The sequence below is a fragment of the Pipistrellus kuhlii genome, unplaced genomic scaffold (assembly GCF_014108245.1).
Source record: "Pipistrellus kuhlii isolate mPipKuh1 unplaced genomic scaffold, mPipKuh1.p scaffold_m20_p_100, whole genome shotgun sequence".
In the NCBI taxonomy this organism is placed as follows: domain Eukaryota; kingdom Metazoa; phylum Chordata; class Mammalia; order Chiroptera; family Vespertilionidae; genus Pipistrellus; species Pipistrellus kuhlii.
This window is the reverse complement of record NW_023425406.1, coordinates 70,998-82,875: the sequence shown is the minus strand read 5'-3', so window position 1 is coordinate 82,875 and position 11,878 is coordinate 70,998. Positions and strand designations below refer to the sequence as shown.

At 51.8% G+C, this 11,878-nt stretch overlaps 1 protein-coding gene across 1 annotated transcript; it reads left to right on the top strand.

The window, feature by feature from the left end:
* The first annotated feature begins 3 nt into the window (after positions 1-3).
* Positions 4-3,547, top strand: TREX2 (three prime repair exonuclease 2). The gene is made up of 2 exons (XM_036429978.2): positions 4-1,928; positions 2,529-3,547. Exon 2 carries the CDS (start codon positions 2,557-2,559, stop codon positions 3,265-3,267), a length of 711 nt encoding a protein of 236 aa, XP_036285871.1. The 5' UTR covers positions 4-1,928; positions 2,529-2,556; the 3' UTR covers positions 3,268-3,547.
* Positions 3,548-11,878: the final 8,331 nt, after the last annotated feature.

The following is an 11,878-nucleotide window of genomic DNA, read 5'->3' as shown; positions in this document are numbered from 1 at the left end:
TGGGGCAATGCGAGCTGAAGAAAAAGGAAACCGTAGGTTAGAAGAAATTGCCTCTCGCCTGCTTTTTGCTCCCATGGCTCTGCGTGACGGCCTCCTTCCTTCTTTCCTCCTGCTGGCCGGCCCCGGCTGAGTGGCCTGTGGTGCCTGCTGCCCAGTCCTCCCTTCTTCACATCCTGGCGGTCCCAGGGCCTGGGCCACACCTGCCATCCTGGGGGGCCTGGCCCTGCTCCACTCCTTCCTGGTCTGCATGGGCACGAGCAGCTCCTAGTGCTTCACTTTACCCCCTGCCACGCTTGGTGATGCCAAGTGCTGGAAATCCCCACGTTGCCATGACACCTGGCTACCTATGACCACAGCCTGCCCCCTGCCCAGCTGCAGCCCCTCCTGTGATCAGTCTCAGGGTCCTCGCAGTCCCTCACCCCCGTCCCTTGCACCCACGACATCGGGGATCCAGTGGACCCAGCCCATGTTCCCTCTTTCCTCCTCCCCAGGGCGCCTGGTACATCCAGGGGAATTCTTGCTGGTGACCAGACTGGTTGTCCAGGAAGCTGCTCTCTGGGCTTTTCAGGGTGACCCAGTATCTTCCTGAGCAGTGTGCCTGTCACAGCCACCTCCCTCCCTCCCAGCACAAGAACAGGCACAACTGGTGGGGCCCCTGTCTCCGCAGGCCTTGGGGGGGGGGTGGCCTCCACCAGCCTCACTGGCACCTCTGCCCTGTTCCCTGCAGCTGGGCCTTTGCTTCCCCGAGTCTCCTGTGGGTGCTGCAAAGCGGAGGCTCCTGGGAGCTGGTGCCAGGCCTCCTCCTACTCAAGCTCCTTCCTCCCCGAACCCTAGTTGCCTGCCTGGGGCATCCCCTACACAGTTACAGTGGGATGTGGGAGGACAGGCAGGCCCAAGGTCACCACTGTCCAGGTGCGCCAACAACTTGACAGGCCAACTACTGGCATGTCTTGCTCCAGAATGAGGTTTCCTGACCAGGGATGGCCTTGCTGCCTCCCCTGCCTCTTACCTTAACTGTGTCCTTCACTCTTGGCCGAACCTGGTGGGCTGGGAAGGCCTTGGAGCCCAAAGGTGAGGGGCTGGGCTTCACCCCTGCTCCCGGGGTCCTGAGGCTTTAGGTGATATTGGAACAGCCCCCTCCCCCTGCTCCTTCAGACGGGAGGGATTGGCTTAGCCGGAACCCACTTGGCTCAAAGGGCCGGGCCTCCTGCCTCCCTGCCATAACCCGGAAGTCCATGCTACAGGCTCCTTAGATATTGTGGGTCATTGTACCCCGGAAGCAGATGCCATTTCCCCTTTCTGGCCACATGGTGGGTGAGGAAGAGCCCCTAGTCACGGGGGTGCTACTAAGGCCCCATCATTAGAGTGCACCCTTCGCCTTCATGGCCGAATAAGGTGTGTGCGGGTGCTGCTTTCCAACTCCAAGGTCACTGTCCCCACAAGAGGCAGTCTGGTCCTCTATGACAAGGGGGACTGTGCCCTAGACAAGGGGGGTGCTCATGCCTCTGAGAGGTGCCCCAGCGTGGGGCTGGGCATCGAACCCAGGTTGGCCAAGCCCAGCTGCTGCGGCCCGGCTGGCTCAGACTTGCAGACACGGCTGGGCGGGAGGCTCGCACTTCCTCCTCATGCCTGTGACGACACGTCCTCGGCCCGTGGCCGATGGGCTGGCCGAGATTCTCCTTGGGGAGCCTGCTTCCCGATCTGTCAACACGGGTGTGTGTGTGTATCCGGTGGCTGTGAGCGAGTAAGGGGATGGCGAGCCGGCCACACAGGTCCTGCGGCCTCCGGCCTCCTCGTTGCCCAACAGGCGGCTGAGGGCGGGCCACGGCTGCTGATTAAAGGGCACTGATTAAAGGCCGCCCGGAGCAGCCTGTGTGCAGGAGACAGGTGCCCGGCAGCCCAGGAAGCCACCACAGCGTCCGCCCCAGGTAAGCCAGCGTGGCTGGGTTGGCGAGGACAGCCGCTGAGGGCCCAGAGGCAGGTGGAGGCCAGGTTGGGGCCAGCGCCTGAGTGCCAGGGAGGCCGGGGATGACGGAGGCTCTCTCAAGTGCCTGCTTCCTGGCAGCTGAGCCTAGGGGTGCACACTGGGGCTGCTATGCCTGAGGCTCTGGGCCATGGTATCTCAGTAAAGATACCATTCTGGGCTATTCTTTTCCACGTCTCTGATGACTTAGACCTGAAGACAGGCCTTCTTTTTGCTTCCTTCACTGCTTAGTAGTGGGGATGGGCAAGGAGGGACGGGGGGCCAGAATGGAGGGGGTGATGAGCCCCAGACAGGCCTCATCCTGGACAGAAGTGACAGTTCCTGGGCCCCAGGTCCAAGCTCTGGAGGCCCCTTGGCAGGCTCCCTGAATGTGGGCCTTTAAAGTCGCCCCTAAGCCTCAGGTCCTCTTGGATGGAGTGTGGGTGGCGGGAAGGAGACCTAGAGGGGCTGGAGCTTTGGCCACTGGGGCATCTGCAGGTGGCTGGGCCCAGGCAGCCCCATCCCTGGCCCTCAGGTTTTGTGCCTCTTGCTCTGGCAACTTTAGGTGTCACTGTCCCCGTGCGAACGCCACCATGTCTGAGGTCCCCCGGGCTGAGACCTTTGTCTTCCTGGACCTGGAAGCCACTGGGCTCCCCAATGTGGACCCCGAGATTGCGGAGATATCCCTGTTCGCCGTCCACCGCTCCTCTCTGGAGAGCCCAGAGCGCGATGAGGCTGGCACCCCCGTGCTGCCCCGCATCCTTGACAAGCTTACCCTGTGCATGTGCCCGGAGCGCCCCTTCACCTCCAAGGCCAGCGAGATCACGGGCCTGAGCAGCGAGGGCCTGGCTCAGTGCCGGAAGGCCGGCTTCGACGAGGCCGTGGTGCGGACGCTGCAGGCCTTCCTCAGCCGCCAGGAGGGCCCCATCTGCCTCGTGGCTCACAACGGCTTTGATTACGACTTCCCCTTGCTGTGCACGGAGCTGCAGCGCCTAGGTGCCCACCTGCCGCGGGATACCACCTGCCTGGATACGCTGCCAGCCCTGCGGGGCCTGGACCGTGCCCACAGCCATGGCACCCGGGCCCAGGGCTGCAAGGGCTACAGCCTGGGCAGCCTCTTTCGCCGCTACTTCCAGGCAGAGCCCAGCGCGGCCCACTCGGCCGAGGGGGATGTGCACACGCTGCTCATGGTCTTTTTGCACCGCGCTGCCGAGCTGCTCACCTGGGCCGACGAGCAGGCCCGCAGCTGGGCTCACATCCGGCCCATGTACACGCCGCCCGACAGCCCGAGCCTGGAGGACTGAGTGCCAGGGGCTAGGTAATGTCACCACCCAGGGGGGCAAGGTCCACTTCCTGTACCACAAGCAGCACCAGCATTGACCATCCGGCCCCACTGAGGTCTGGAGCAGGCACTGGACCACTACCTCTCTCCCTGGCCCCATCCTCAGCCGGGCATCTTCTTAGCCTGACACTCGTCAGGCCTTCCCTGGGCACTGGCTTACCCAGCCCACAGCCTCACCCCCTGGAGTTTGCCACTTCAGGCTCCCACCCTTCACCCTGCCTTACAATAAACATTGCCAACTGCTCACCAGCTGACTTTCTGCTCACCGCCCCCCATGCCCTGCCCAGAGGGCCAGGGAGGGAGCCCAGTCAGGGCCCAGGGGGCAGCCCCGCAGGTCTGGCCCTTGGTGGCCTCTCCCTGCAGGGAGCTCAGGGCTGGAGGTGGGGTGGGATGGGAAAGACCTGAGTGCTCACAGGCTGTGGGCCTCAAGCCACTGGCCTCCTCGGCTGGTCTACCTTTGCCTCCTTGCATTGTCACCTCAGAAATGAGTGAACAGGGATGTAGGGACATCTGCTGTGGCCCCAAGAAAGAAGGAGCGGCTGCCCCAGCCCCCAAGGAGCTCCGGCTTTCTCCGGGAGGAGGAGGAGCAGGGGCGGAGCCACCGGGGCAAAGCTCAGCTCCAGCTCTTGCCAGCTCCTCCCTCTCCCGGAGCCCCTGCTCTGGGATGGAATGATATGATAGGTTGGTAGACTAACACAGCGCCTGGCAGGAAAAGGGCCCACTGGAGTGTGTGGGGTGAGGGGTGTGATGGGGGCGCTAGGCTGCACCCAGAGGCGGGCTGGGCTGCAGAGCTGACCTGAGGCGTGTGGAAGAGGTGGGGTAGCTGGTGCAGTGAGTCCGTCCTGGGCCCCTTGTCCCTCAGGGCAAGGCCTGAGGAGGACCTGGAGGCTGCTCCGTGGGGAGGGCAGCTGCTTCGGCTGGGCTTCTTGGGGAGCCAGCTAACCTGCTTCTGGGGGGCCCGCCTGTGTCACCAAACAATGGGGCAAGGCACAGAAGGGATGTTCAAGAGACAGGGAGAACAGGTGCGCAGGAGTGGGCTGGCCACACCCGAGAATGACTCGCAAGAGCAGAGCCTTGAGTCTTGATCCAGCTGGGCCCGTTCGGGGAACCCTAAGTAGGTCAATGTGACTAGAGCCACTACAATGTGCAAGGTGGCGGAATGGTGAGGCCAGATCACAGGCAGTGGCCGTGTCAGATCATCCGCATTCCCTGGGCCAGAGGGTCCGGACTGACCCCGAGGGCAATGGGGAGCCACAGAGGGTTGTAAGCAGAAGAGGGGCAGGATCTGGTTTCTGTTTTTAAAATACCTCTCAGACAGCTATGTGGAGAGGGAGAACGGGCCTGGAGGGGGAGGATGGCTACTGAGGGAAAAAGAAGCAGTTTGACGGTGTGGCTCAGTGGTTGAGTGTCGACCTATGAACCAGGAGGTCATGGTTTGATCCCGGTCAGGGCACATGCCCAGGTTGCAGGCTCCATCCTCACTGTGGGGCATGCAGGAGGCAGCTGATCCATGATTCTCTCTCATCATTGATGTTCCTCTCTCTCCCCTTCTCCCCTCCTCTCAATAAAAATATATTTAAAAAAAAAATAAGTAAAGGGGTTGGGCCCGGCCAGAGACAGAACAGAAGGGGTGGGAAGGGAGTGAGATAAGGGAAAGATGGGCAGAGGCCAGTTTGGGAATGTGGCCCGTACACTGCGGAGCCCCCTGAGAAGGGCTAGTTGCCTCAGGAAAGCACCCACCTGGGACGCACCACAAGGCATGGCCGGTGTGAGGCCTTCAGTCAGTTGCCTGTACCAGGCAGGAGCTGAAAGAATTGGGGCACCACGAGGATCTAGGCAGCCAGGGCTCCTCAGATCCGCTGGTGCCCCAGCAGAGCCGAGTCCCCTTTATTTGGCTGGCCAGGCCCTGGGCCACTGACTCATGAAGTAAGTGATGCCAAAAGGGTCCCTTCACACTCAGCCGGTAAGCCAGGAGGGGCTGGACTCCAGGCCCTGGGGAGCAGGTCGACACCCCAATTTGTGGCCACTGCCATCGTCCCAGAGTAGTGACTTGGTTCAGTGCCTTCCCATCTTTGGCGGTCCAGGTGCCTTTCTGTCACCACTCTGGGCTCTCCTGAGCTCATGGTAGCCTGGCTGTGGGTGCGCTCTCAGAGCCCATGCTTGGACTTGCCTTCTGTACTGCACATATAGGCTGGAGCCTGCCTTACTACTTCCTGGAAGCAGTGATGTGCTGACGAATGGGGTGCCAGCAGCTTTCCAGGAAAGTAAATATAAATCATTTCTCTCTCTTTCTCTCTCTCTCCTTTATATTTTTTAAAAGAATGTTTTCATTTTATTTTTTATTTTTTTGTTAAACTTCACCCTTGGATATTTTCCCATTCATGTTTAGAGAGAGTGGAATGGAGGTGGAGAGAAACATTGATGTGAGAGACACATCGATTGGTTGCCTACCGCATGCACCCGGACCAGGGTTGAGATGGAGCCTGCAACTGAGGTACGTGCCCCTGACCAGAATGGAACCTGGGACCCTTCAGGATGCTCTATCCACTGAGATAACCTGGATAGGGTCTCTCCTTCATGTTTAATAAGTTTATTATCCATTTTACTGGTGTGAAGGATGTAAGCACACAATTTACACGTAATGAAATTTCCAATCTATGCGAAATATACCATCACATACACAATACGCTATTTATAAATTTAATGTGGCCAGTTGATTCTCACACAACCCCTTCGTTTACTTTTGCCAAACTTTTGTATCTGTACTCCACCCTCAATTGCAACTGATGAATGAACGTGGTTCTTCACTACAATGTTGGTTGATAGTTTCATTTGTCTTAATAAGATGAAAGTGAAACAACAAAGATGTATGTCAGAACTTCACACATACGTTGGTGACATAAGTGACTTCTTTGCTGAACTGGATAACATTTTGATATTAGAAAATTTCTTTCTTTCTTTCTTTCTTTCTTTTTTTTTTTTTTTTTGCTATTCATAATGGAATGACTACAGATTCAAGTGTACCTAATCAACCAAACAATAATAGTTTACACTCTGGTTTGTAGCATGTGCTGATACCCATGGTGTAAATCCCTCCACCAGGTCAATTTCAGGCTGCACATGATGTCAGTGAATGTGAAGTTGGGAAGACATTCCCAGCAGCACACTGCAACATAGATTCCCACCAAATGAACATGATAGGTAATAGTAAAATGTGGTGAAATAAGACATGAGTTTTGATTATCTTCTTAATTTTTAATATAATTTAAGTGGAAGTAATAAAATTTAATATACACTAATAAAAAAGAAATATGCAGATTGACCATACATCTGTGGTGACAATCAGCCAATCAGGAGCGAGTATGCAAATTAACCCAACAAAGATGGGTTAATTTGCATACGCAGGCATGGAGTGGTGAGTGGGGTGGGACACCTGCTATGAGGGGGAGGGTGGGGAGGTAGAGGGAGCTACAGGAACCGTGCTCTGGCTGGGAGTGAGGACTTGCCGGCTCTTGGGTGGCCAGGAGTGAAGCCAGGGGAAGGAAGGCCAATTCTTACATGAATCTTAGTGCAACAGGCCTCTAGTTTTTAATAATGGTGGAGTGTAACTCTCAAAATCCCTGAATATTTAACATCTATTACATGGCCAAAAAACAAAAGACTGACCATACAAAGCGCTGGTGATGAGTGGGGGGTGGGGGGGTTGGTGGTGGTGGTGGAGGAGAGACACTGGAACTCTCAAACACTGCTGGGATGTAAGATGCTGTAATCACTTTGGAAAAGTTTTGCAGTGTCTTAAAATGTTAAACATGCATCTACCATGACCAAAAGATTCCACTCCTGGGTACTTATTTACCCAAGAGAAATGAATGAATGTGTTCATACAAAGACTCACACATCACTGTTCCTGGCAGCTTTATTCATAACTAGAGGCCCAGTGCATGAATTTGTGCATGGGTGGGGTCCCTTGGGCTGAGCAGAAAAAGAAGCTTATTGGGGTGGGGGTAAGCAGCCAGGGGGATGGACCCCGGGAGGTTGGTTGGCCACCCCCCTGATCAGGGCCAATAGGAGGGCTGGCCAGCTCGGGGGAGGGGCCATGGGAGGTTGACTGTGAGAGTGCACTGACCATCAGAGGGAAGCTCCTGCACTGCCCCATAGTGGCCAGTGAGCATCATAGCAACTGGTCAACCAGTCGATCTGGTCGTTCTAGTTGGTCATAACGGTTGCTTAGGCTTTTATAGATATAGATAGCCCCAGACTGGGAACAACCCAAATGTTCCTCAGTGGGTGAACAGTGGGGCAAACTGAGGCATGTCCACACCAGAGACTCTGCTAAGCTCTGAGATATAATACATACACAGCAGTTGGGGTGGGGGTGAGGGTGGGATAACTGGGACTAGTAATTATGCTGTGTGACAGGTGCCAGATTCAAAGAATCAATTCTGCTGCAGCTCGCCCTGGCCAGCCACCTGTTTCTCATCACAATGCATCACTGGCTGCTGAGCTACCTCAGTGTCTCCCAATGGGGACGTGGCTGTGATCAGGAGAATACTTGGGAGATATCTGACCCAAGCCGATTGAAACCAGAATTATTCCTGAAGAGGGATGAGTACCAAAGTAGAAGGGCCAGGAGCATCTCCAGGTCTTCCTTGCGCAGGAGGCAAAGTGAGAGGAGGACCAAATTCAAACCAGGCCGTGCAGGATCCCGCAGCAGAAGCTAGAGCCATGAAATGGGCTGGCCCGCCTGCGTTCTTTTCTTGTGGAAACGGTGTTGGTGTTTGCAGTAACCAATGCCTGGTGCGAGTGTCTGAAGTTTCACACTGGAGACTCCCATTCCCTAACTGAGAGCAGCTTGGGCCTGGGTTCATGCACACGTGCACCCAACATTCACAAAAAACACGCAACTCCCCACTTTCCCCATCACTCACACCATATACTCCCATTCACACACACACACACACACACACACACACGTGCACACACCACATGCAGAGACAATCCCACTCCCACACGTTTTCTCTCCCACCCCCCACATATTACATGCACTTAATCACACGCATTCACTTATGATTTTGCATAAATGGGATCTTGTTAGACTCTGCTTTTTTATTTTTATTTTTTAATATGCTGGTTTTGATTTTTAGAGAGAGAGAGGAAGGGAGAGAGATAGTAGGATAGAAACATCGCTGAGAGAGAAACTTCATTAATCAGTTGCCTCCTTCATGAACCCCCATTGGGGATCCAGCCTGCAACCCGGGCACGTACCCTGACTGGGAATCAAACCCATAACCTCTTGGTTTCTGGGTCATGCTTAACTATCAAGCCACATCAGCTGGGCTAGATGCTGCTTTTTGAAAAATGATGAGCACCTTTGTTATTGCAGTTTATAAAGTCCATTTCCTCTCTAGGCGGTCAAGTGCATTGCCATAATTCTTTCATTTCTTCACTATTTGCAGGGTTATTTTCTTTGCCATTTATACGTACACTCAGTGGGTAATATGCAAATTGTCCCCTCGACCAGGAGTTCGACCAGTAGGTGGGCCAGCCAACTGCCCATGTCTCTTCTCCCTGGCCAGGCTGGCTGGACCCCACCCATGCACAAATTCATGCTCTGGGCCTCTAATATATATGTATGTATACGCTGAATGGCCAGATTACTATGCGTTCAGAGATCATAATCTGGCCACTCAGTGTATATTCCATTGGTCTTTTCCAAGAAAAAAACCCCTTGATTTTGATCTCTTCTTTTATTTTCTGCTTCACTAACTTTAGCCTTTATCTTTATTAATTCCATTTCTTTTCTTTTGATTTAGTTTTTGTTCTTTTTTTCTAATTTCTGAAGAGGAAGTCTAACCTCCTTTGCCATCTTTCATCTTGAATAACTAAAGCACTCTAAGACCGTGATCTCCCCCTGAAGGACATTTTCTGGTGTCCCACAATCTTGCTAGCTAACATTCCTCTTTGCTTTGTATCAGGGAAGATATTTATTTTCTCTTTTCTTTCTTTATTTTTTAAATATTTTTATTGATTTCATAGAGGAAGGGAGAGGAAGAGAGAAATAGAAACATCAATGATGAGAGAGAATCATTGATCAGCTGCTGCCTCCTACGTGCCCCTACTGGGGATCGAGGCTGTAACCCAGGCATGCGCCCTGATCACAGAATCGAACTGTGACCTCCTGGTTCATAGGTCCAATGCTCAACCACTGAGATAAGCCAACCGGACTTAATTTCGCTTTTCATTTCCTCACCAACCTAATGCTTGCGTAGTACAGCTTATCTTAATTTCTGAGTCATTAAAACTTTATGGTCATCTTTTATTATATATTTCTAATTGTATTGGCTAACGTTCTGAGCATGTATTGCTTAAGGTTGTTTGGGGCTGTATGATTTTTCTAGGTGACACAATTTTATAACATCGTTTTAAAATAGCCCATTAATGGGGGAATCAGGGAGACATGTGTACTACCACTATTTGTAATACTTTAAACAATAAAATAGCCCATTATAATTGCATTTTATTGAGGTCTTCCTGCATGTCTAGGAGTTTTTCTCTATGCAGTTAGTTGATGTGTGTTCATGTTTTTAGTTTCATGACTGGATCAGGTAGGGCGCTCCCGAAAAACAGAACCAGTAGGCTGATCTATAAGGAATAACCTCTCATGCTTGTTGGGGTTGGAAGTCCAAAATCTGCAAGGTGGGCCAGTGGGCTGGAGAATCATGGAAGAGTTGTGTGTTTAAACATTTTTTTAAAACATATTTTTGAACCCTCACCTGAGAATATTTTTCCCATTGAATTTTATTTATTTATTTATTTATTTATTTATTAATTATTATTATTATTATTATTATTATATTTTATTGATTTTTTACAAAGAGGAAGGGAGAGAGATAGATAGAGACATCGATGAGAGAGTCATCAATCAGCTGCCTCTTGCACGCCCCCTACTAGGGATGTGCCCACAACCAATGTACATGCCCTTAACTGGAATCAAACCCGGGACCCTTCAGTCCGCAGGCCGACACTCTATCCACTGAGCCAAACCGGTTTCGGCTTGAATTTTATTTTACAATTTTTTTTTTTATTGATTTCAGAGAGGAAGGGAGAGGGAGAGAGAGATAGAAATAGCAATGATGAGAGAGAATCATTGATTGACTGCTTCCTATATTCTCCACACTGGGGTTCCAGCGCACAACCCTGTCATGTGCCCTGACCGGGAATTGAACCGTAGCCTCATGGTTCATAAGTTAACACTCTACCACTGAGCCAGACCGGCTGGGCTTTCCATTGATTTTATTTTATTTTATTTATTTATTTATTTATTTATTTAGAAATTCTGCTTCTTTTTTTAAAAAATATATATTTTATTGATTTTTTACAGAGAGGAAGAGAGAGAGATAGAGAGCTAGAAACGTCGATGAGAGAGAAACATCGACCAGCTGCCTCCTGCACACCCCCTACTGGGGATATGCCCGCAACCAATGTACATGCCCTTGACCGGAATCGAACCTGGGACCTTTCAGTCCGCAGACCAACGCTCTACCACTGAGCCAAACCGGGTTCGGCTCCATTGATTTTAGACAGAGTGGAAGGGAGGGAGTTGGGGGAGAGAGAAACATCAATGGGAGAGAAACACATCTATTGGTTGCCTCCCACATGTGCCCTGATGGGGCTGGGTATCGAACTTGCAACTGGGAATCGAACTCATGACCCTTCAGATCCTCGGGCCAATGTTCTAACCATTGAGCTAAACCAGCCAGGACAATATTTGCATTTTTTAGTCCAAAGGCCATCTAGAGTAAGGTGACCAGACGTCCCGCTTTTGGCAGCGCAGCCCCGATTTTTAACAAATTGTCCCGCGTTCCGCGGCGTTTTAAAAAAGTTCCCAAAATCGCGACTTTTTTAAAACGCCTCGAGACGCGGGTTTAAAAATCGGGACTGTCCCGCCAAAAGCGGGACGTCTGGTCATCCTAATCTAGAGACATAATTTTTTCCTCTTCCTGGATCTATCTTTTTCTCTCGAGGCCTTCAGCAGAGTGGGCGCAGCCCACCCACATATGGAGGGTGATCTGCTTTACTCAAAGTCAACTGGTTTCAATGTTAAGCTCATCTACAAAATCCCTTCACAGCAACATCTAGGCTGATATTTGCCCCTAATCTGGGTACCCCAGCGGAGCCGAGCCGAGCCAAGGTGATGCGGAGCGAATCAGCACAATGCCTATCACCTGGTCTTTGTCCTTTAGACAAGCATGTCAAACTCGAAGGCTAACACGGGCCACATAACCAAGCTTAAAGTGTATGTGGACCGCAAAACAACAAAAGCTTCCATTTTCACGGAAACGTAGGTTTATTTCGATAGAGACACGCTGAATACAAAGGGCTGAAATAAATGAGTCATGGTTAACATAAAATAATAGAACATTTTAATAAAAATTAATATTTTTTCTTGAACATTACCTTACCAGACACTGAATAACTGCACAAATTAATAAGCGTCACACAAATAAACTTATTTTTCTTGTTCTCTGAAAGTGAAATATTTCCTGTGCACACACCAAACTAGTTAGTCCAAG